The sequence below is a fragment of the Lonchura striata genome, chromosome Z, assembly GCF_050655825.1.
Source record: "Lonchura striata isolate lonStrDom1 chromosome Z, ASM5065582v1, whole genome shotgun sequence".
In the NCBI taxonomy this organism is placed as follows: domain Eukaryota; kingdom Metazoa; phylum Chordata; class Aves; order Passeriformes; family Estrildidae; genus Lonchura; species Lonchura striata.
Window position 1 is genome coordinate 83,712,727 of NC_140740.1, and position 24,689 is coordinate 83,737,415.

The 24,689-nt window shown below is 45.6% G+C and overlaps 1 protein-coding gene across 3 annotated transcripts in view; it reads left to right on the plus strand.

The window, feature by feature from the left end:
- The first annotated feature begins 272 nt into the window (after nt 1-272).
- Nucleotides 273-24,689, plus strand: part of TRABD2A (TraB domain containing 2A) — an 82,349-nt gene continuing 57,932 nt past the window's right edge. The window contains exons 1-2 of one of the 3 annotated variants that reach the window (XM_085567713.1): nt 273-1,810; nt 9,986-10,546. In XM_085567713.1, coding sequence (XP_085423839.1) covers nt 1,676-1,810; nt 9,986-10,546 — 696 coding nt within the window. In that variant the 5' untranslated portion in view covers nt 273-1,675. Of the gene's footprint in view, nt 1,811-3,069; nt 3,626-9,985; nt 10,547-24,689 lie in introns of those variants that run through there. The other 2 variants (XM_085567711.1, XM_085567712.1) reach the window with 2 other exon arrangements.

Genomic DNA, 24,689 nt, shown 5'->3' on the forward strand with positions numbered 1-24,689 from the left:
TATTATAATTATATATAACGAATATAATTATATATAATCATATTGAGAAAAGATGGAAAACTTTATCATAGAGAATGAGCAGCATAAAAGGAACAACTTATTCTTTTACTTAAACAAAAATATACTGCTTTGTAGAGTGGCATGCCTTTTACTTTTCATTTGACTTCTATTGTCTTTTTATAAAAGGCTTCAATAGATTTTGGCTTTGTTGTTGAAAAATATTTAATTAAAACAAGTAGGAATGAGCGGGAAGTATTGTTCCATACAATAACGCCACACACCTTAGTGAGCCACAGATTATTAGCATTTTAACTTTAAAGGTCTACCCAGTTTAAGCCTTAAAAGTGCTAACAGTTTTGCTATATCGGAATTATGTACATACACATGCCACAATAAAATTATCAGGAGGAGACTACAGAATATTTTGAGAGCTATGAAAGCTCATTCTTTTAATTTGCGCTGGATTGAAATCTGGTGCATTTCTGGCTTTTCTCAATATTTTTAAGACTGTACTTAGCAGTAAGGTGTACTTTTGTGAATATTTAAACACTAGCCTTCCGGGCAGGGACAGCTGAATTTCACTGTTAGAGACTGATATATTCTTTGGTGTAGTTTTGATTGTGTAAGGTTCACACTTAGAGCACGGTACTAATAACACCAAGATGGCAGATGTGATCCCTGTATAGGCCATTCCCTGAAAAGTTGGGCTCAACAGCCCTTGTGGATCCTCCCCACTCAGAAAACTCTGGTGATGCTGCGAACGCAGCTTATGCAAAGCACACTGGGTGCGCAGATTTGGAATGGCCACCCATGAAACAAGGATGAGCCAAAAATAATTAAAGCCAACGGACAATATAAAAACTTGCGAAGAATCAGGATATTCCGCTATATATTCTAAAGAGAGCAGTTAGGAAGGGCAGAGAACAGGCGGGCTGGCCCCGGGCGGACAGAGCCGGGATGCTGCGCTCCCGACGAGCCCGGGCGCGGTGGGTTTGCCGAGGGCTGCGGGCTGGGGGACGCAGCTGCCGCAGCCCCTCGGGGCCAGGAGAGGTCCCAGCGTGGCCCTGCCCGGCCGGCTGGAGCTGCGGGACCCCCGATGCTGCCCCACCGCCTCCGCCTCCGCCGCGACCGGCCCCGCGCCCTCCCCTTCCTCCCCACGCCCCGCAGGGGACCCTTAAAGAGGAGGGGGCAGAGGCTGGAGGGCTTGGCTGGGGGACAAGGCTGCTCCTGAGAGAGATCTGGGATTGAACCGGGCGGCCGAAACCAAAAACTAACAGGGAGGAGGAAAGAAGGGAAAAAAAAAAAAAAAGAAAAAAAAAAAAAGAAGGAGGCAAAAGACGAAAGGAAAGGAAAGGAAAGGAAAGGAAAGGAAAGGAAAGGAAAGGAAAGGAAAGGAAAGGAAAGGAAAGGAAAGGAAAGGAAAGGAAAGGAAAGGAAAGGAAAGGAAAGGAAAGGAAAGGAAAGGAAAGGAAAGGAAAGGAAAGGAAAGGAAAGGAAAGGAAAGGAAAGGAAAGGAAAGGAAAGGAAAGGAAAGGAAAGGAAAGGAGGAAGAAAAAGAAAAAGAAGGAAAGAAAGAAAAAAATAAGTAAAACGGGGGTGCGGAAGCACGGCAAGGTGGGGGGACGAAACAGAGCCCGCAGGAGGACGCGGTCCGCGGTCTGCGCGCAGCGCGGGGATGGTGCGCCCCGGCGGGCCGTGCCGCCTGCTGCTGCTGCTCCTTCTGCTGCTGCTGCTGCTGCTGCAGGGCTCCCTCCTCCTGCTGGCCACAGCCCGGCTCGGCCGCGCCGCCGCCTGCCCGCTCCGCAGAAAGGTAAGCGCCGCCCGGGGTGCCAGGGATGCCCTCTTGCCCGGGGTGCCCTCCTGCCCGGGGTGCCCGGGATGCCCTCCTGCCCGGGGTGCCAGGGATGCCCTCCTGCCCGGGATGCCCTCCTGCTCGGGATGCTGTCCTGCCCGGGGTGCCCGGGATGCCCTCCTGCCCGGGATGCTGTCCTGCCCGGGATGCCCGGGATGCCCTCCTGCCCGGGATGCCCTCCTGCCCGGGGTGCCAGGGATGCCCTCCTGCCCGGGATGCTGTGCTGCCCGGGATGCCCGGGATGCCCTCCTGCCCGGGATGCTGTCCTGCCCGGGGTGCCAGGGATGCCCTCCTGCCCGGGGTGCCCTCCTGCCCGGGATGCTGTCCTGCCCGGGGTGCCAGGGATGCCCTCCTGCCCGGGATGCTGTCCTGCCCGGGGACGCGGCTCGGCGCCTCGGGGCGCGGTGACCGGAGCGGGCGGCGTGCGGGGCCGCCCCGGCCGCGGCCGCGTCCCCTCGGAGCGCTCGGCTGCGGCACCGCGGCTTCCCGGGGCTGCGAGGCAGGGTGCTGGGACCGTGCACGGGGGAGGAGGACTCTGGGGTGACCCCCAGCAGGATGTTTTTCCTGCGGTGAGCAGGACGAGCTGCGCTGCTCGCCAGAAGACAGACTGGCCGGGAGTGACTTGCTGGCACCATCCCACGCAGGGTTACCGCCGAGTCCCACTTCAGAACGCTGAGCGTGCTGGAACAGGCTCGGACCAGCAAATGGCCATTTGGCGTGGAAACGCGGTTATATTAGGTTTTGCCTGTCTCCTAAACTTAGCAGCTTGACTGCCGTAGCTAGGAGCAGCATGCACCGACTTAGCTCCGGTGGGTGGTTAGCACAGCAGAGGATCCCTGCTGCAAGTTAGGGGTGATATTATGGCCACTCTGAAGCTGGTGTAGACGGTGTCTGTCATTTCCATGAAACATCAGAAAAAGTTGTTCTTGTTGAAGCTTGAATCTTAGATAAAAGTACCAAAAATCATGCAGGAAAAGCCTTCTTGAACTTACTTTGTGTTAACAGGCCATCTGTGCTGTCTGTTGGCATCTGCTTGGACCTGACGTGCTTCTGGGATATGTGTACCACCACTTCACCTTCCCTCCCAGGCAGGGTTAACTCCACCAGCACAGCTCTTAAGGAAACTGGAAGCCCTTAGAAGTAATTGCAGACCTGCTGCACCGGGGAGGTGCCAAAACCACAGCAGGCTTACTGCAGGGTAGGTGTCAAAAGGTTTTGCAACTGAGGAAGGTCTGCTCTGTGACTTTGCTTTCTCACCTGCTCCTGCACCTACATGCAGCCCTTGTTCTTGGGAGCCTTCCAGCCTCTGTGAGCATGCTTGTTCCCCAGAATATCTTCTCCTAGGATTTAGGGAATTATGGAATCAGCCAAATGCCAAGCTGCATGTATTTCACTGGAGGTGTCTGCCTGAGTTTGAGTTAAACAGAGCTAGCCCTACCTTGTGGGATGGGTGTCTTTACAATTTGCTTGGAACCAGTTTGTCAACTGGATTTGTAGGTGGCCAGCTGTGACACTGCTGTAAAGCCAGGTCAAGCCTTTGGAGAGGGTAACCCCTTCTCCTTGGGGGCATGAGGTGCAAAAGATGTGGGCTGGTATGAAACTACTGCAAGGAGCCAGTGAGGGCAAGTACAAAGAGGACAGCTCCTGAGCAGAGGTCGTACTTGCGGAAATAGATAACTTCACAGTTTGGGTGGGACCTGCAGGAAATTTTTTTCAGAAACAGCTGACTGTTCTGCCGGTTGCTAGCAAGACAGGAGGTGAAATGTGTTAATGGTAGGTAATTATCTGCTGATTACGCTGTCATTAAAATGTGAGACCACCTGTAGTTCTGGAATAGGCAGGCCGTTTCCGAGGGTCATTAGGACAGTGGTAATAACCACATTGTCTAGGAATGGCAGTGTTTGCCTTATTTACAAAACTGTTGAGTTTATCCTTTTGAATATTTACTTGAACTCCTTAGGGAATACTGTCTTGTTCCTGCCTCACCACTTTTTAATTTACTTTAGTTTTTATAGGATTCCTTTTCCTACCTCTCTTAGGTCAAACTTCTGTCAGGTTGCCTCAGTCTCTGCCATGAAAGAAGTATGTGTGTTGTTGCCTGAAAAGCTACTATTTTAAGGAAAGAACCTACAGTACTTCAGAAGGCTTTCTCATCATGACTCCAAATTATAGTTAAAGCTACAACCAGTAATGTGTCTTATCATTCTCAAAAAAAAAAAAAAAGAAAAAAAAAAAAGAAAAAGAGAGACTTTGAAAGCAATTAATTTTAAAAAAAGTATGCTAGAATCTCTTTGGGTTGTATTCCAGATACTAAGTAATGTGGTCTGGTACAGCTTTCTTTTTGCTTAACATCAGAGTGTATTGGAAAAATCAAAGCCAGAAATCAGGGATTAATTGTGGAATGCTTGTAGTTGTAGTTGGTTAGTATTTTATGATGTGTTGTTCCAGATAGAGGGCCAATTAATTTATATGGCTACTTTTCCCCATATATGCCCTTTAGCAAAACAAGTCATCTGTCTGTTCTTAACCTGTGGCTTTTTAGTTAAAAACTTTTTTTTTCATTTCTGGCGCTTTGGATGTGTTCTCTGAGTAGCTGTAACCAGTGCAGTGTTTATTCCCCAAGTGAGTTCTGCTTTCAGTCTTAAGCTGAGCTTGAGAGTGTCAGTAATGCAGGTGGGCAAAAGCTCAAGATAAGTACTTTTAAAAACGTGGCTAACATTTTTGTGTGCATTACCATAGTTGCATGGGCACGTAACGTGGTGAGTAAAACCTTTGCCCCAATTAGGTATAAAGGAACATGACAATATAGGGTGCCAGGATAGATAAGAGAGAGGGAGGAAGCCATAATAGGTAGGGTTATAGGGCTGCCTGCCTGGGTGAAATATTGCATGCCATGTGCTTTGGCTTCTGTAGCTAGCAAGAAAAATAAGGCAGGAGAATATTGTGGATTGAGAAACAGTGCAGTTCTGGGCTGAGGTTTGGAAGGTGTGGCTGTGAGGTCAGGTGGTGAATATTAGGGGTCCTGAAAGACAGTGAAACCACAGAGGGCAGCTCCCTGCACAGCGAGGTATACACTTTGTGCTTTTAAATGTATAGTCTGCATAGATGAGGTAGAAGATGGAAGGAAGCAGACCAGTTATAAGTTGTCCATGTCTGGAGATCTCATCCAGTTCTTCAGTCTCTAGACAGCAGTTTTCCTTTACCTCTGAGCCTATATTCCCTGCATTACCTTAACCTCCTGTCGATAATTTTCTGTTTGTTTTTTTATACTCTCATGCTCTTCTAGATGTTTGGAGTCATGTCACTAGGTGAATTCTTTGTTTCTCCTGGTGTTTTTCTGAATTGTTTTCTGGATTATTGCCAATTTTACTCTTATTAGTAAGTCATTCAGCCCAATTTGAACTTGTTTCTGTGGGAAAAAAAAAAGAAGACAATTTCTCTGATTTTCTTTGGCTCTTTTGCTTTTCTCTTCCAGAAGAACCATTGCTGCCTCACTTCAAGTGACGTAAGATATTTGACAAATGCAGTATTTTTGTATTTGAAGACTACAGGATGCATCCTATAATGGATCTCTAAATAGTGCTGGAAAAGCAAGCTATTGGTGCTAGTTAAGCTGAGCAAAATCTGAGGCTTGAGGTTTTTTAATCAAACAGAAGGAACCTCATCTTCCAAGGAAGTACCCTTGATTTGCACCATGCTTTCCCAGAATTTTTGCAGTGGACACTGTTGTCCTGTCTTGTTGAGGAGGTGCTGTCTATCCCTGTGTGTCCCCATTGCACCTCAGTGGACAGTGGAGTTTTTCCCTGTGCAGCCTTGGTTGAGAAGCAGGTTTTCCAAGTCTTGTGGCAGGGAGTGGATCCCACAAGTCCCAGTGCATTCTCTGTGACACTGCCAGCTTTCTTACCGAGGGGGTAAGGCAAAGGAGAAGGCATCATGTCGTAGTGCTGAGCATTCAGAAATAGCTTGATCTGATGATTGCTTAGACCTTTGTGTGGCAGCAAGCTGGGGGACCTGTGTTCTCTTGTGAGACTGCCACTCTTTGCCCTGTGTTCTCTTGTGAGACTGCCCTCTTTGCTCAGGATTTTTCCCATTATGAGTAATACTTTGGGTACCACCAGAAAATTGTAGAGTGGAGACAGAAATATATATCCATGGATCTTGATCTATTAATGAACCTTTTTGTTGTTATGCTGCTGAACTGATATTCCTCAAGCTGCACAGCCCAGCTGCCATAAATCTACAAGACAACACTTTGACTCTTTGAGTGTAATCTGTTTGTTTTAAAGCAGCTTTTTTTTTTTTTTATTGCAACAGCTGTGTGAAAGGATCCTATTGCAAATGAAAATTGGGCTGTAACACTTTTACCTACTGCCTGCTTTCCGGGAAGTGTGGTGCCACAGTGATGGTGTATGGTGTGATGCTGAACAAGCCTCAGTGCTGCTCCTGTGCTGTTTCACGGCTACGTAGAGCTCTGTTTAACAGCTTCCCTTTTATGGTATTGGGGTGAGATTATATCCTTGCTTTTTCCCTCTCTGAAGCTGCACTGAGACATGTGAGAGCTCCGGGAGGTGGGCAGGGAGGTGGCAGTGCCTAAAGGTACAGCAGGGGAAGTCAGGTGTGCTCAGGCACACCGAGGGCTTTGCCCCTTCTCCCACTTGCACAGGAGACTGTTTGCAGGGGTCTGGCACAGAGGCAGAGCAGTGCTGGGATTCCAGTCTCCACTTTGGAAAGAAAACAAGATGCCAAAGGAGTGTGAAGCACTAGCATGTCCGGAGCAGCTGTCCTGCCACCTTTTAGAGGGAGAGTGAGGTTTGGGAGCTCCCCATGTACCATCCATCACTTAGTGATGATAACAACCGCTGGTGCCTGGAAACTGATCCTGCAGAGTCTAGGGAGTTCCTCATCACTGGTGGGACACTGAGGTTTTCTGCCCTCTCATGCTGGCTCCAAGCTTTCTGTGAAGGTCTGAGCTGTACTTGGTGCTTAGAGTGATTTCTCAAGTTCATGACTACTCCTTTTGACATGCAAGTGTCAGAAAGAGTGCTCAGCTGCTTTGCCTCTTAATGTAAGGGTCTTGAGAACTGTGTGAAAATTTTTTCGATGTCTCAGCCTGCTTTCCTTCTGCCTGTGCTAGAGGCTCTTTAAAGGAAGACTTCATGTACTCTGTGCCTGATAGCCTATTTTATTTCTTCAGAGGTACCACTGGTACCAGGCAGCATTGTCCTGTTTTCAGTATCCGATTATGAAAGTTGTGGCGATAAGCAGAGGAAAAAAAAAAAGAGTAGAATGCCAAAAGCCTTTCTAGCTGGGCTGTGTGCAGTAGTCCAGAGCAGTGCTAATGATCATGTTAAAGTCTGGTACCAGTCATCTGGGTTTGAGCCTTCTTGCTGGATTTATTGAGGACCTGAGAAGCTGGCTGGCAACCACTTGTTCTGCACTATTCCTTGCAGTTGTAGCTGGTTTTGTGCACTCCCACATACATGATCAGACTTGTGTGAAAAGAAATATTGACCTCCTAACCTCATGCCTGTCCCAGGTGCCTCTTCTGTCTTTATACTTGCAGTAAATGGAAAGCAGCACTTTCCTTCCTTCTTGCAGCCTCACCACTATTTCCACTTTATTTCTCACCACAGTGGCATGCCCTTTCATTTTCCCCTTCTGACTAATGTTGGGGGAGAACTTTCTCTCATTTTCCCTCTTGTTTTGCTTTGCATTTTCATTTTTCTGTATTCTTCCCATGTCTATATTAGATTTTTGTTCACCTGTTGCCCTGTATCTTTGGTACCCCCCTGATGCTTTTTATGTTTCTTAACCCTTCTTCCTATGGTCTTCAGGAGAGTTTTTGTGCTCTGTAATTCAGATGTGCATTCTAGGACTGTCCCGTAGGATTTAGAGTTGTAGGATGGTGTTGTCAGGGTCTAAAGTATCCTTCAGATGCTTGATCTGCTGCAGAACAGTCTGAAGAGCCCTTTGGAATATATTTGGTTTGTTCAATGCTCTTGGGCATGCGGTGCAGTTCTGGGGGCCGTCCCATGCAGCTCCAGGAGTTGGACTTCAATGATCCCTGGGTGTCTCTTTGAGCTCAGGATATTCTGTATTCGGTAGTCCATGCAGGTGAAGTGGACTGGTGGTAGCACTTTGCTGAAGTGCTGCCTGATCTGTGGCCTGGATTCATTGTAAAGAGCTGCAGGAGAAGATTGTCTGGGATGAGTCATTGCAGAACAGTCTTTAAGATTAACCTTTCTGACCCTGAATCTTTAGTGTCAGAAATTTACAGGCAATGTGCTTCCAGTAAATTCCTCCAAGTAGCCTGTTCTGCTTTTGGCAGTCAGGTAGGCTTCTTAGATCAGCACTCGTGCACAGTTAGCCCCAGTGCTGAGGTTAGAGTTATCTGCTGGCTCAAGACTGACCAGATGTTTGAGTGCATCTGGAAGCCTGTTCTCTTAGACATTCCTGTCTGTGCAGATAGACACTGGTTGTATCCATTGTTCCAGTAAGTACTGTGCCACCAGTGGGGTGCTGTGGGTGATGAAGGCTGTGCCTGCTGCTGGTGTAAAGTGAGTTGAAAGGATTCAAGCAGGATCCATGTTGTCCCATCTGCTCCTCTGTCCCCTGGGAGCACCACAACCCTGTATTGAGGTATCTCAGGTAATGCTGTGAGGTGTGTTTTCCAGCAGAACAAATTTAAATCCGATTCTGACTTTGTGATGGCTGTGGGTTTCGAGAGGTTTTAAAAGCTAATTTTAAAAAAGGTGCTTTTTTTAATCCTCTGTGTTTACAAGTAGATATCCTGAAACCACAGGCCAGGTTTGGCCTGCAGAGGAATTTTTTCACTTATTTTCCAAGGTATTGCACGCTCTTCTCTGCTACTCAAGAAAGAGTGCTGGGCCATGAGGGGTCTTTACTGAGTGTCTGTCTGCCATGTGCAGAACTTTATTTCTGCCTGTTCCAGCAAGTCTGCCTGCCAGCTGTGTTTTGTGTTACTAATTTTTTTTTTTGTGTCTTGCTGTTGTGTTATAATCCCAGCTGTCAACTGCACTCATTAAATTCCCATTCCATGAAAGAGAGGTTGCAAGAGAGCACTGGAAGGGTGAATTGTTTGGTTCAGATAACGACAACTTAATAGCTAAAGCAAAAGTCATGCACACAAGCAAAGAAAAACAAGGAATTCATGCACCACTTCCCAGGGCAGGCAGATGTTCAGCCATCCCCAGGAAAGCAGGCTCCATCACATGTAGCAGTGATTTGAGAAGACAAACCCCCATTGATATAATTCTGAATGTCCTCTCTCCTCTCCTCCTACCCTCCTTGGCTTTTTGTGCTGAGCATGATGCCATATGGTATGGAATATTGCTTTAGTCAGTTAGGGCCAACTCTCCTGGCTATATCCCCTCCCAATATCTTGTGCACCCTCAGCATGCATGCTCACAGTCATTTAACAGGGAGAAAAGGTCTTGGCTCTGTGCAAGCACTGCTCAGCAATAACAGAAACATCTCTAAAATATCAGAACCGTTTTCAGCACTAATCAAAAACTCAGCCCCATACCAGCCACTGTGAAGAAAATGAACTCCACCCCAGCCAAAACCAGCATAGTCAAATGGGAAGTCCACCCATGATGCTGTACCACTTTCTGACTGTTACAGCAGTTTCTTTGATGAAAGATGCCTTGCTGTGCTGAAGTGGGAGGTGAAAGTGATAGAAATCCTGCTTTGCTTCAGCAAGTGGTGCCAATTTTTGACTTGGTGAAAGGCAGAAGTTGGGTAAATATTGTGCCTGAATCATGGTGTGCTAGGGCTGTGCTCTGCTGCTGCTTTTGGTAGATACCCAGATGATATATCAGGTGACAGTACTGTTGAGAAGACGCAGTGTTACCTTTCAGGAGGAGAAAACCCAAGCCAATGTTCTTATGTTTTTATTTCATGAAAACAGAATTTTTACCTCAGGACCTGAGAGAAACAATGGGCAAAGAGGACTTTATGTGAGCAAAGTCACTTTAGGAAAAGTCCATGCTGGCAAGCTGCTGAGCCAGGTGACCTGCTGGTTTGGCAGCATTAAGTTTTCCTTAAGCCTTCTGCTGCAGTGGCCTGGCATAAATGCATGTACTTACTCAGCTGTGTCTCCCTCTCTCCCAGCAAAATGAGCTGAACTCCTTCCTCTGGACAATCAAGAGAGATCCCCCATCTTATTTCTTTGGCACCATCCATGTCCCATACACACGTGTCTGGGATTTTATCCCAGAGAACTCCAAGAAAGCCTTCCAGCAGAGCCACATCGTGTACTTTGAGCTGGATCTCACTGACCCCTACACCATCTCAGCTCTCACCAGCTGCCAACTCCTGCCACAGGGAAAGAACCTCCAAGATGTGCTGCCCCGAGACATCTACCGCCGGCTGAAGCGGCACCTGGAGTATGTCAAGCTCATGATGCCATCCTGGATGACCCCAGACCAGCGGGGCAAAGGGCTGTATGCAGACTATCTCTTCAATGCCATTGCTGGCAACTGGGAGCAGAAGAGGCCAGTCTGGGTGATGCTGATGGTGAACTCCCTGACAGAGGTAGACATCAAGTCACGAGGCGTCCCCGTCCTGGATCTGTTCCTGGCGCAGGAAGCAGAGCGGCTGAGGAAGCAGACAGGCGCTGTGGAGAAAGTAGAAGAGCAGTGCCACCCACTCAATGGGCTGAACTTCTCCCAGGTGAGGTGGAGTGGTGTGCAGGGTGCCAGGCTAGCTGCTGAGCTGGATATTGCAGCAGAAAGGGCATGGGCTGGGGTGCAGGGTAAGTGCTTTCCACCCAGAGACTTGTGTCTGCTCCCTGCAGCCTGTGCCTTTGCCTGCATCTTTAGGAGAATTTGCTAGCACAGGATCAGACCAGAGCTGAATTCACCCAGGCCTGGCCTGGGAAGACCCCTGTTCTCTTCCATGGGCATGTTCTACCCCCAGAGACACCAAACCTTTGGATGTGTGCTCTCTAACTCTGACTGGGCTGCCCTGCAGGAGCTCAGGACAGGCTGGGGCTTAGTCTCCAAACTTGTTTTTGTAATAGCAAATTAACAAGAAAGAAGTGATTGCTTGGGGAAAGCAGGGATGCTGTGAGTAGTGCTGAGAAGTAATTGCTGGTTGGAAAGCATCACAGTGAATATTTTTTGATGCCCTCAGAAATAGGATCACATCACCCACAATGGGAAAAGTATTTTTTGTTTGTTGCAGTTTTCTTTTCTTTTCCCTTCCTTTTACCAGGTGAGGGTCAGCACAGGACAGCTTTCTTCAGGGAGCTTCAGAGACTAGTACAGGCCCTGGTGCAAATGTCTTTGTGTTTGCAAACCTGTTGGACTTCAGCACTGTTCATGCACCGGAATGACCTCTATGTTGTCCATGTGATGGATGAGGTTCTCCTCTTTGAACAAAATACACCAGGCAGTAGTGTCTGTTGTTGTCTCTGCCCAGTGGAATCATCACAGACATAATCTTGCTCTCTGACATGGGGTGCCTTTGCTGCAGGGTGGTCCTGGTTTGGGGAGTGGAAGTGGCATTTGCTTAGGAATAATCAAGACTTGCATTTTGCAGTATGCCCTAGTAGCACAAGATGGGAGGACCTTTAGTCACAGGGCTGGGCAATTTTGCCTGCTGCCTGACCTTCTCCCCTGTCCTGTCACTGATGCACAGTTCGGAAGGGAAAGAGCAGAAGGCAAATGCAGCACAGCAAGGGCAGGGACAGCTGCCCAGGACAAATATCTGAAGTGCTGCTACCCCAGACAACATTGGTGTGGGGACCATGGTGCAGGGAATAGCACTACAGCCCAGGCTGCATCACTTAAGCAATCCTTAACTACAAGCAGGCCTTCTGCAATTCTTATTTCCATTATTTGGAACTGGGCAACCTCATTTGCATCTCCAGTCTTTTGCTTAACATGGTGTTTTGAATCCTTATGCTGTTGCTGTTTGCTCACAGCTACCCTGGGAATAGGCTGGGAAGTCCCTTCTTTTCCAGCTCTTACCTGGTTGAGAATTTATAAGCATTGTCACCCGTGTTCTTCTTTTGCTGGCATTGCCCCTGTAGTCTATCATGATAGAAATGGAGGTGTGGGCATTTTTGTCCACTGCCTTGTAAGAAAATATTAGGGAGAATGAGATATGTTGACTGCAAATTATATCCCTATTAAGCTCATGTAAATGTTGACTCTTAAGCCTTCTCAGCTTTCTTCAAAGAGCAACTGGTTTTATGCTGTTTAGCTGATGGGATAAATACCAAGTGATCCAAGAAGCTGCATGGGTAAGGGATACAGAGCTGCAACATCCAGAATTGCCCATCCTTCTGACAAGGCCAGAGAGACAAAAACTGCAGGAGAATCTAGCGTCTAGTTGAGAAAACCATATCCCTTGGTTGCCCCATGGTGAGTGGAGGTGTGCATTTGTGTCATGAAGGCTGCTGCTCCTTCCCTGCCTGCTCAATTCCTAGGGAAGGAGCACACTGTCCCTTGAGTGAGCAGGTCTGAAGCAGCTATTGCACTGCAAATTCGTACTGCCCACTACTAGATTTCCAATACAGGCAGCTCAAGGAAAAGGAAAACCAGAGGAAGATGCTTTTTGTGTTTCTAAGCCAATTTCATGGCTCAGAAACTGACTTGTGAACTCTCATGGTTGGCAATTGTGTCAGTCTTTGATTTCAGAGCTTTCTTGTCAATTTATTCAGGCTGTAGAGTTAATTATGTGTTTAATAGAAACCAAACAAAGAGTTTGAAGTACGCTCTTTGGAAACTATTTTCTTTAGTCTGCTGCTGTTTGAAAACACCCAGTATTGGGCCACTTCTGTACAAACACAAAAGCATGACTTAGAAACTTCTGTTGGGGAAAATGGAACAAAACCCATAAGGAGTAGTTTAACACTGTACAAGAAATATCATAGAGTCACAGAATGGCCAGAGTTGGAAGGGACCTCAAAGATCACGTAGTTCCATTCTTTCTGCCATGGACAAGGACATCTTTCACTAAGACCAGGTTGCTCAGAGCCCCATCCAACCTGGCCTCAAACACTTCCAGAGATGGAGCATCCACAGCTTCTCTGGGCAATCTGTGCCAGTGCCTCACCACTCTCACAGTAACAAATTTCTTCCTAATATCTAATCCAAACCCACTCTCTTTCACTCTGAAAGCATTTCCTCTTGTGCCTTGTAAAAAGTCCTTCTTGTAGGCTTCCTTCCCATACTGGAAGGTGCATCATAGGTCACCCCAAAGCCTTCTCTTTTCCAGGCTGAACAATCCTACTTGTCTCAGCCTTTTTCTATAGAAGAGGTGTTCCTCTCTTCCAATCCATCTTGGTGGCCTTCTCTGGACCTACTCCAACACATCCATGGTGCTGGGAGCCCAGAGCTGATGCAGGGTTCCAGGTGGGCTCTCACCAGAGCAGAGCAGAGCAGAGGGGCAGAATCCCCTCCCTCCCCTGCTGCCCATGCTGCTCTGGATACAGCCCAGGACACCTTTGGCTTTCTGGGGTAGGAGTGCCCATGGCTGGGTCATGTCCAGCCTCTCACCCACCAGCACCCCAAATCCTGCTCTCCATCTGCTCATCCCCAGCCTGTCCAGCCTGTGTTGATACTGGAGATTACCCTGACCCAGGTGCAGCATCTGGAACTTAGTCTTGTTAAACTGCATGAGATTTCTATGGACCCACTAGTTAAGTTTGTCCAGGTCCCTCTGGATGTCATCTAGGGAGATGCTTTTTTTCCTACAGCAGAATCATAGATAAATTTTTCACTTATCAGAGAAGCAAGGTCAGTGTTTTCAGTTTATTCCTACATAGGGTTTGCTTGCTCTTTCATATCCAAAATTATTCTCCATGCTGGTAAGGCAAACTCCCAAGCCACTTCCAAACCATACATTGTTACTTGCTAGGTCCCTGTTTTGATCCATTCTACTGAACAAGGCCTTGTTGGTGTATGTTATAACAGGTGAAGGTCTGGAACAGTTTATTGTTGTCACCCTGGGCACAGTACTCAATAACTGCAAAGTACTGACAAAACCAAATTAGCAACTTCCTTCTCCTTGTGAGGAGGGAACAGTAAAAAACGAAAAAAACCCCCAAGAAACACATATAACAGTCAACAGTGCCCGCTAGGCATCTCTTTTTCTTTGACATTTGTACCAAAGACTTTTGGTTTATGACTCTCTTATTTTATTTTCAAAACTCTCTGTTCATGCTCAGCTCAGGTTGCCTGCCCACATTGCCAAAGCATAAAAGTATCATTTCTGTGCAGAACACAATGATGTGTACACAATCTGTGAGATACTTTACTGCCTTCTTAATCCCTCTCTCTTGCTCTGAGTTCTTTGCAACTTCAGGAGTATGGATAGATTAGTTTGTCTCCATTCCAGGGCCATGGTGTTTATTTTTCTTCTTTCATGCTGTTTCTATCCTAGTTTGTTTTACAGACTTGTTTTCCCACTCCACCTTTTTTGCTGGGTAGTGCTTCTCTTGTTGCAATAACCAGCATAGGTCTCACTCCTAACTGCATCTGGGCTTTGTAGCTGTGTATGATCTGCCACTGCTGACTTCCAGCATGAAGTCAGTCCCTCCCAACTCTTCCTTTCCAGTTATGCATGTGCTTACATGTTTTCTGTATTGGGGGCATTAGTGCTCCAGCCCAAAACAGCTTTGCTGTTGGCTTCAGTAGTGTCACGGACATCAGTTTAGTACTGGCTCAGAAGATGAGCAAGTGTTGGCTCTTGTACTGTGCCAGACATTTTGCATCCCATGATCTTAGGTTGATATCTTCTGCATAGTCAGCCAAGGCCAACTCACTGTCAGTCCCTGCCAGTCCAACTCCCACCTCTCCCTTTCTACTGGGCAATAAAAACTCCTTACAAAGATTTTTTTGCAAAATCTTCTGTAAGCAACTAACTAAACATGGCAATAACATCAACATGACAACAACTATTACAAGAATTAACAATCCTGTCTTAACCAGAGACAACCAACCTGTTAAGCCCCAATCTTTAAAGTCTGTTTAACCAGTTCTTACGATTTTCCACTTGTCATTTCTTAACTCCTTCCTTTAATAGTTGGATGCTCTTGGATGCCCTTCAAAGTCTTGGCATCCATGCCCTTATTCCAGCAGCAGAAAGTCTCCTGTTATAGCAGAAAGCAACACTGTTATAAAGAACGTCATGCCTAACACTACTGACATCTGTTAACTGACCACTTAGTGCAAGGGGCATAGCATTGGTTTGCTTACTCAGCCAACACCCCAAACTATCCAATTGTTTTGGTGCTTTTGCTGCAGCAATCCAAGGTGCCAATATGGATGCTGAAACAATTTTTTCTGCCAATAAATAACCTCATCTTTACATTCTGATTCAAATTGATAGAAGAATCTTTTTTCTTTAATTTCTCTGTTGTGAATTAGCATGATGTCGGGTGTTAGTAGAGTAAGTCTTCCCAGGCTACATGGTCCACCTTTAAGGTGCAATGGAAGGGCAGGGTTATGGTCTATCCCCACAATTAAAAAACATTTCTTGTGGCAACTGCAGAGGTTTGTTACTGAGCCATGAAAGTATGGGTGATGTATAATTGCACCAAATGTTTTCATTTTTATAGACAGGGTGATAAGGGAAAACATCCCAGAGAGCTGACTGATCTTTTGTTATTCAATCCATCTTGAATAATTAAACTTTGAACAATAATCCATTCTAACCAAACCAAGGAGCTCTAGCTCCTGAGGTTCCATGGCTGCTGGTAGCTCTGAAATAAAGTATTGAAGCTCTGGGCTGCCAGGCCTCCAGTGGTTGCAAGTGTAGGTGGCTGGGACATTTTGTCATCACATGGGGCTGTACTCCACTTGAGGTTTCACAGCAGTGGCTTGCTTGTGTACAACATATTTTGAGTGGCATTGGGTAGGGTGTTGACCACTTCCCTTACATCTGGAGTGTATATTAAAAGCTTTAGATTTAAAACAGTCTCTTTTAATGTGCCCTTGCTTGCCACACCCATAACAAGGTGCCAGGGGCAGGGACCTTGCTGTTGTTGCCTTTTTGGAATGCCTTGCATTGCTGTTAAAGCTTCAGCAAGCCCTTGGCATACAGCTTGTGCATGTAGGGCTACAGGGTGCTCTGATGTTCCGAGGCAATTACAACCATTTGCTTTAGAGTTGGTTCAGGCTCTGGTGGAAGGGCACGCAGTATATTTTTACACTCTGAATTTGCACCAGATACAGCCAATTTCTTTACCAAGTAATCTCTTGCCCTTTCATGGGTAACTTGATTCTCCAGGGCTTGCCTTAGGTGATCAACGAACTGCATGTAGGCTCATTAGGCCCTTGCTTTATTTCTACAAAATCTAGTGTAGGCGTATTGCCATTGGGCACTTGCATAAGTGCCTTTCTTGCAGCATTTTTAATGTCATCTAAGGCTTGCCATGGGAGGTTTGCAGCATGGTTGCCAGGTTGATTGTGCGCTCCTTCACCAGCAAGATGATCTACTGTCAGTGCTGCCAAAGCTGGGTTACCCACGTAGTCCACCAACAACTGATTTAATAGCCCTTTCCATCCTCCCTCCCATAAGGTATACTGTGCTGGTGATGGCAGCACTGTCATTAAATACTTCAAATCATAAGGGGTTAAAACATAAGCTGTGAGGTTGCATGAAATAAAAGTATTTAAAAAGTGGTGATTCCCACTCATGGTTCTTAGCTGCTTTATGTAGTTCCTTTATGTCCCCATGAGTCAATGACCCCCATTGCAGATTTGCTTCCCCATTTCCGTACTGTCCCAGCACCACAATAAACTTTGCTGCCACTTCTAGATCCCCTTCTTTAAGTGCAGCTTTTTTGGATCTTTTCCCAGTGGTCTTTAGGACCTGAGGGACACAGTGGAAGTTTCTCGGATCCAGGAGGTCTTCTGCAAAATAATAACTTGAAATAAAAGCAGCTTTATTCTTAGAAAGGCTTTGGCCGTGATGTTTATCTGTAGCAGAGGTAGGCCACAAGACAAGACGAAGCTGAGGTTTCTGGAGCTGAGGTTTGGGTTCTGGTTTCTGATTCCACAGAGGGGTTGCAGCCCATGGAGAGGGTGGAGTCATGGGAGGGGCCCTGGGGCAAGATGGGAGGATGCCAGAAGAGAAGGAGGGAGGAAGAGGCAGAGCAGCAGGAAGGGAGGGTTCAGGATGGTGTGGCCACCACCATCTTGAGCTGGAGGAGGAGGAGACAAGATGACAGAAGGATGGCAGCTCATCCACACCCCTTGGTGGGTTTCATCTTGTATCCTTCTCACAGATGCCAAAGGGTGAGAAGGAGAGGACTGTGCTGCCTCAGGTTGAATAGTGATAACAGAAGCACCAGAGCTATTAAACTTCTAATTTTAAGGTTTCCAAATTAACACGAAAAGCAGGCAGCATCCAGGGTGCTTCAGGGTCTCTCCTACTAGCTAGAGTATAACTTTTAACACCCACAGAGTCACAAAAATCAACAATAATGATAATCAAAGCCATAGCATCAGTAAAACTATGGAGATCCACTTCATTATCCTCTTAAGCAATTGTTTGCCATGCTCATTTAGAAGTGCCTTAAAGTGTCAATGTACGTCCCTCTGTTCCACAGACATTCCTTGTCCTGTGGTAATTCCCCACAGGCTCACCTGCACTCTCACTGCAATTGAGCAGTCAGATCCAGATGCTTTTCTTCCAGCTGCTCCAAGTGCCTGCTTCTTGCAGCACTCCAGAATTCCTGGGGCCTTGCCAACCAAATCAGCTAAGCTGCCTGACAGCTGATTTCCCAAACAGCCAGGTTCTATAAAGCTAGAGTTTCCTGTTCGGGCGCCACTTGTCACGTTGCTCTGTCCATGCTTGTGAGGACAGGCAGTGATTGTGATGGGTCAGCACAGAAAAAAAGCAGAGACAGGCCTGAGGTGGAAAAATATGAGAGTCCTTTACTCTTCTGCCACAGCAACAGGTCACTCCCAGACACAGCCAAACACTAAGACCTGGAACAACGGGGTATCACAAGTTATATACACTACCATGGAACATTCTAGCAGCATTCTAACCAATCAGAACTGGCAACATAACTCATATTAACATAGTAACTCCCGTGATCCCCTTCAAACAAACTTTAAATCTCCCTAACTTGAAACAGTGCCCCCAAACTTAGGGTGTTGCTTTCCATGGCCACAGGTTGATCCCAGCTATGGCTGGCCCACTGGCCAGGCTAGGACATGAGACCTCCATGGGCTCCAACTCTGGCACTGAGTGCTTGAAAATCCTGTCATTTCCATCTTCCAGCCAGTCTCTCATATAGCTCATTGCAGATAGGGAAGGAAGCAAAATTTTCTACACTGACCATTTTATATAATTAGGAAACATAATTTGTTTATGTTTCTATTCAAAGAACAGCCTTTGCAACCAACAAAGTGCTGAGAGACTCTTGGTTTTCCCAGCATTTCCAGGTTCTGGATTACTAACATGACTGTGAGAACTGTAGGCTGCTGCTTAGCAAATACAGCCCTTCTGACTGTATATAATTTTTGTTGCTTAATCTGTGTACCTGCTTGGGTGGAAGGGCCATCCTTGATAACCCCTTGTATAAAGTTATTATTTAGGAAAAGCCTGCATTTATGGGGAAAGTAAGAAGCAAAGACACCATTGCTTTGTTAACAATTGCTACATGATTTGTTGGTTGGTTTGGATTTTCTCCTGTTCTCAGGGAGTTAGAAGTGATGCCTTGAAATTAGGCACAAAAGATACAATATGAAATTTTTGAGATTTGTGCTAGTCTTCTCATTTCAAGTAAAGGGGGTTCTTGCTGTACTTGATTGGCCAGTTAAAATAGTTGTCTTTAATTTCTGGGATGATGAGGCCAGATTTGGCTGTGTTTCCATTCACAAAACCTTGGTTTGGGCTTATCTTTGACAAGAACAGTAATGGAGAATCTCAAAGAAATAAAAAGCAAGGAAGGGCACACGATACAAAATCTGCAAAGAGTAGATTAGATTCTGTGGTTTAGGTCCAGATTTGGAGCAGAGCAAGCAAAGAGCAGTTGCTTAATGAAGGAGCAGAGCATTTTATTGCTAAACAAGTTGGGCACACTGCTTGCAGTAACTTGGTTGCATCTGCTTCCCCACAGGTGTAACTTTGAGACTTTTTTGTTAGGATCAAACTTCTTTCCTCAGGAAATGGGAACATCAGGGTTTTGTGCACATGAACTGGAGCTGGAGCAACCAAATTGATCCTATTTGCATCTTTAGCTGCTGGAGTCTGTGGCCTAGATTTGTTTTGTTTTCAGCTTGTGTGTAAACAAACTTGCTGACTCCATGTCTAGACATCAGGGATGGGAAATGGGCTGGCTGGTGGGAACCAAAATAACTAAGGCTTTGCCTATCTATTGAAATAATTACAGTTTAATCAAGATCTTTTTAACTGTCTGGGGATTTCAGGGCTCTTCCCTCAGTGAAAGTGGCATTCAGGGGTGATATGCCCCCTCTGCATACAGAAGGGTGCAAAGTTGGTTTCAAACAGCCTGGACTCTGTGGCAGGGCTTTGAAATCCCAGACTATGAACTTTGCTCCTTGCACTTGTACTCCATATGCTTATCAGCTAGCTGGATTTTCCCATTAAAAATGCCCTTAGCTCAGCATATTCCACAACAGAAACAGAAGATGTCAGGTGGCAAATGTGGCTTCTTCTGTCTTTGATGCTCTTTGATGGTTCCTTGTGAGTGTCTGGCTGCCAGTTTTACAATTTGAGCATGCTAGGGCACTTTCCTTTTCACTCAGTGAGCAAGGGCTGGGCCATGAAATGTGTGACAACTCTGAGAGCTCTTGTGATTGTGTTATCCTACCATCCTCTGACAAGTAGTGCTAAACTGGTGGGCTGGTTGGCAGGTGCACTGGGTGTCACTTGAGATCCTCCAGATATGGATGAGGGCAGAGCTGCTGCAGAGGAGCATAGCCCTGTCAGCAGGCTGAGGGGTGCCAGGCATCAGTGGATCCCCAAGATAGCACACAGAAGCTCTGAGCTGAATGCTGTTTGGAGCATCTCAGCCAGAAGTGAGGAGTGTGGAGCAGGGCAGAGGTATGACCTTGGCTCAGTCAGCTGTTCAGGAGTTGGGTGCCCCTGTGCGAAGCTTTGTTCTGCATGTTCTCAAGTTCTGATAGAATTACAGTGATGGATCACAGTGGTCTGATGCTGTGGCTCTGTCAGATGCCTGAACCCAAGAGCTCACTACTTAATGCCATTAGAGAACCCAAAGCATGGGACTTTAGCTGCCAGCTTTTCCCTTGGACAGAAGGGTTGCAACTGGTCTGGACATCTTAAAGGCACATGCCTGTGGAAGTTGTGGAAGACAGCTTCCTTTCACACTTCAGAACTGGACTGCACTCCTATCACCCTCCTGTCCAGTACTGGTAAGATGGTGCTTCTGGCCCAGACTGGATTGCAAGATCCACATTGGCTCCTCCATCCCAACTGACAGCATTTCTCACTTATGGCAGTGGTCTGAAGCCTGATTTTTAGTTTTCATGAACAAATCCAGATGAAAAATAAAGCCCAGATTTAGTTTCCATCAGTTTGATTTTGTGAGGGTTTGTATTCCACAGAAGAGCCTCTGCTGTACTTGTGTGAGCATTACAGCTGTAACCAGTTTGTCCTTTACTGTTCTGTTTGTTGAGCCTGTCCCAGAATTGCACATTTTCTATGTGTTAACTGTTGACTCAGCTCTTCCCCGGCCTAGCAGCATCTGTCCTGTGATACGACAGTCATGGCTGTGCTTGGTGTAGTGGCATTGTCTCTGTCCTCATCTTCCCTTGTTTATGCATCTGTGTTTGGTTGTGGTTCTTTCAGGCACAGCAGTTTTTTGAGTGCTCATGCTTGGGCTATCGAAATCCTTTTTACTCACACTACTTCCCAGGGAAATAAAAGTGTTGCTGTTTTTGCTCCACTCCCTATCTGCTCCCTGGTCAAGGTGAACTTTCATGTTCTTTCTCATCTGTATTTACATTTTCAGGTCTTCTAAAATATTGCTTGTGTTCCCCATGTCTTCAGGATGCACAGTGTTGGTTTTGTATTTCTCTAAATTCCTACTGCCATACTCTCTCTTGAGAAAACTATTCATTGATAGTTGTCTTGCTGCAGAAAACTTGCAAAACACTATCAAGGTTTTTGGAAAGGGTATGGTTTCCATTACATCTATTGATTTAAAATGTCTATATCCTATAATTATTTGAAATAATCTCCATGAAGGCTTTTATTCAATAATTTGAGAGATTGATTGCAAATAGGATGAGGCTGAACTTAGTTTTGAGATAACTGTTTATTTTTCTGGCCTAAGGCAAAAAGGAAAGAGTAGGAACAAGTCTTCATTTTTTGTTGTTAATAGAGAAAAATTGGGTTCCTCAATAAAATTCTTATAATCCAGCAAGCTTAGCAGCTATATGCACATCTACAGCAGACATCATCCTTTTCCAGCATGCCTGGATAAAAAATGCTCAGACACTCAGGTGTGTGAACAGTTTCAAAGGGATTAGACAGATTAATGAAGTTTCACACCAGGGAAACTCATACATGTCCCAAGTGCCATCTCTGGCTCAGGACATCTCTCAGCCTCTGAGAGTTTGAACTGGGGGCAGCTGTGAGTGGAGGAGTTGTTCTGTAGGTTGTGGGCTTCTGCTCCACTGGGCAGATGTGGACAGCCTGTTCCCAAAATGTAACTGAGATGGGCTTGGAAGCTGATATGGAATAGGTCAGCTGAAGTAAGCTTGGCAGTGTCCCTGCTGGAGAATTCAGATGCCCACATCTTCTCCCTTTTCACAAAACTTATCTTTCTTGAGCATTCAGAAGTCACATGTGAGCAGTCGAGTATGTGGGGAGCAGTTGGCTGTGAAATCTGAAACCAGGGAGAGGTTTAGGAAGGTTTATCCATGGATCTTGAAAACAGTCCTGTCAATTAAGACCAAATGTGTAAAAATGTTTTGTCTGTAATTAACTGCGATGTCAATCCTGTCCTATTACTCTTTGAGGATTTAGGTAACTGGCCTTGTGCATTTCTCAATCCCTCTGTTCTTAACAAGATTAGCAGGATTGCTAGCTTCAGCCAGAACTCAGATTAATCTTTGACAAAAATAGATACACTCACTTGACTTCTGCACAGTCAAGTCTGGGAAATGGATTACAAGACTGTTCTAGCAAATAAAATTTTAATTTTTTAATGGCAGATTTAATGTGCTTGTATGTGACCTGTTTTGCTTTTTGAGTGTGTTCATTACCAACGCAGTGTTAGAGACTGATTTGTGTCTTACTCACTCAAACCCTTCATTTCTATATGGATCATCAGTGTACCCCACTCCCTCCATATTCCTCAGAGAGCACCATGTGTGAAAAATATTTATATGTATTTTAGTACTATCAGGCTGTCAAACCACAAATTAACTGGGTTTGCAACTATGCATCAAATCTGGCTGAATTTGTTGCAAAGAAATCAGTTCTTCCTGGTGCTACTTGATGCAGGCAGCAAGCATTATCCCATCTTTTCCAAGGTAAAAACTGTAATAGCTGTAGGGAGACCCCACTGAGACAAGGTTTATGGGGACAATATTGTGCCTTGTTGCTGTCTTGAGAGTGCCCCTTGTAGATTTAGCCCCTCTGCCTTTCAGCTGGGTCACTGGGATGTCACACAGAATGAACCATCCTACTGCCACCAAGGACATGAGTTTATGGTGTGCTTCACTGGGCTGAGTGGAGGGCCCATGCAAGCCTTTATCTGCTTCTGCTTGAGAGGAGTCAGCACAGAATAGCACCATACAGTTCCTTGGCTTTGCTCTTCCATCATCTTTTCTTAAATCATCTTTTGGTGTTTTGAAGAGCTTCCTCCGAGCTCAGGGATAGTGTTTGTGTTTCTCATGGGAACATATTGCTCATAAATAACAACAGATGTCCTACACTAACAGGAGAGCTGCAGCCCTGCTCTGGCATGCTGCTGGAAGTATCCCAGCACAAATTGTTGTTGAGGACTCTAGTGCTGACACTGCAGTTCTCCTGATTCAGTGCAGGCCAAATTTTCAGTTGTGTGAGGTAAAAGCTTTACCTTTGTTTTGGATACTGGATTAACTTCTTAAAGATTTTAACCACTGAGAAAATTTCATCTAGACATTGTCCAAAACATCTTCCTGCCTCTTCAACTGCAAACCTTTGAGTCCTGGCTCCTGCATACACCTAAAGAGCCAGGGTGAAAAGCAGGTTTTGGTTTGTTTTGCAAGACAGGAGCTGGCTAACTCATTCAAATGCTCAAAATCCCCTGGTTTCTTCCTAGTAAGTTATGTCAGAATCCATTGGTAAAGAAAACTAAAGCAGCTCAGCTTTCCATGATTACACAGGATCAACACAAAGCTATTTTCCATGGTTACACAGGATCAGCACAAAGCTAACTCTTCCAGGTCTGTCACCAGGCATCTCACTCAGAGCTATGGCAACTCTGTGGTTGCTAGCTAAGACCAGAGCTGTCTCAGCAGGAAAGACAGACCCTTGGCCTCTGCTAGGCAAACAGATTTGCTGCTATTCTGAGCTCAGTTTATCCTGGCCAAAACAATCCATTCTGCTGGGAATGTGCAGCAGTTTGATCACCTGATCGCAGAACCCAATTTCCAATTACAGAATATTCAGAGTTGGAAGCAATCCACAAGGATTATCAAATCTAGCTCTTGAGTGAATGGTCCACACAGGGTCAGGCTAACCAAGTGAGCTAACCACAGGGTCACCTGTGGTGACAATGCCTACAATCTTACAAGAATTCCCCTGACTTCCATGTATGCCTGAAGAAATTTCTGCCCCTGGAGTTTCAGGGTATCGTCCAAAGTGCAAACATAAAAACTCCTTGGTTGCTCTTTGAGAGAGGAGCTAAATCCTGTCACTGTTGATATATTTGGCAAAATGGTCTCCAGAACTTTTTAAGACTGAAATGTCTGCACTCAGGTACTTGCAGATATCCTGAGATGAGGCATACCCATACTCTCCTTGAGACCAGAGTGACTAATATAGATAATACAGGTAATGTACCTTTCAGACTTGTCTTGGCCACTGCATTTCCAGTTTCACAACAGCCTGTATAAATGGCTTGATTCTGTAAAATGCAGTCATGTCAGGAGTGGCTGGAAGCTTCTAATGGAGGCATTTCTGATGAAAAAAATCACACTGTGCAGCCCAAGTCTGAGCTCCTGCACAGTCTCTGCTGCTCAGCCAGTGTACAGTAACTTGTTATGCTAGGGTAATTTGATCACAAGTTTCACCCATGTGTGAATTTATAAGGCCTGTTTATAAAGATAAATGGGCTATTGTCACAGCTGGAGTCACATGGGATAAGCTGCATTTTTGTAATGGTCAAAAACAAAGTAGCCACAGCCATGTTTTCTAGGAAGGATGAAATGGAGAAGGAAGAGAACGTAACACCACATCTATTTTTATTTGCTTTGAAGCTGTTGGTAATTCAAAAAAGAAATAATGGGAAGTTCAAGGTTTTAGTTGATCAGCAGTAGTGCAGGGGATGGAAGTACTTGTTACCAGTATTTCACATTGCCTAGATGAGCATCTCCTTTAAACTCTACCAGAGAAGACCGAGAGAAAAATTATACTCCCATGCTTCAGCACTCTGAGAAAGCTATTTACCTAAAACACATATGTGAATAACACTGTCTAGAAGGTATATTGATGCTGTCTTGGAGTAATGCAATTTCAGATCTCATCCAGGTTAATACAAAAATGAATTAATCACTCAACTGAAAAGGATGTTTCCTTAGGTACAAATAACTTTATTATTGTGTGAAAAGAGAATATATAGTCTCAACTAATAATATGTCTGATTGGTGGT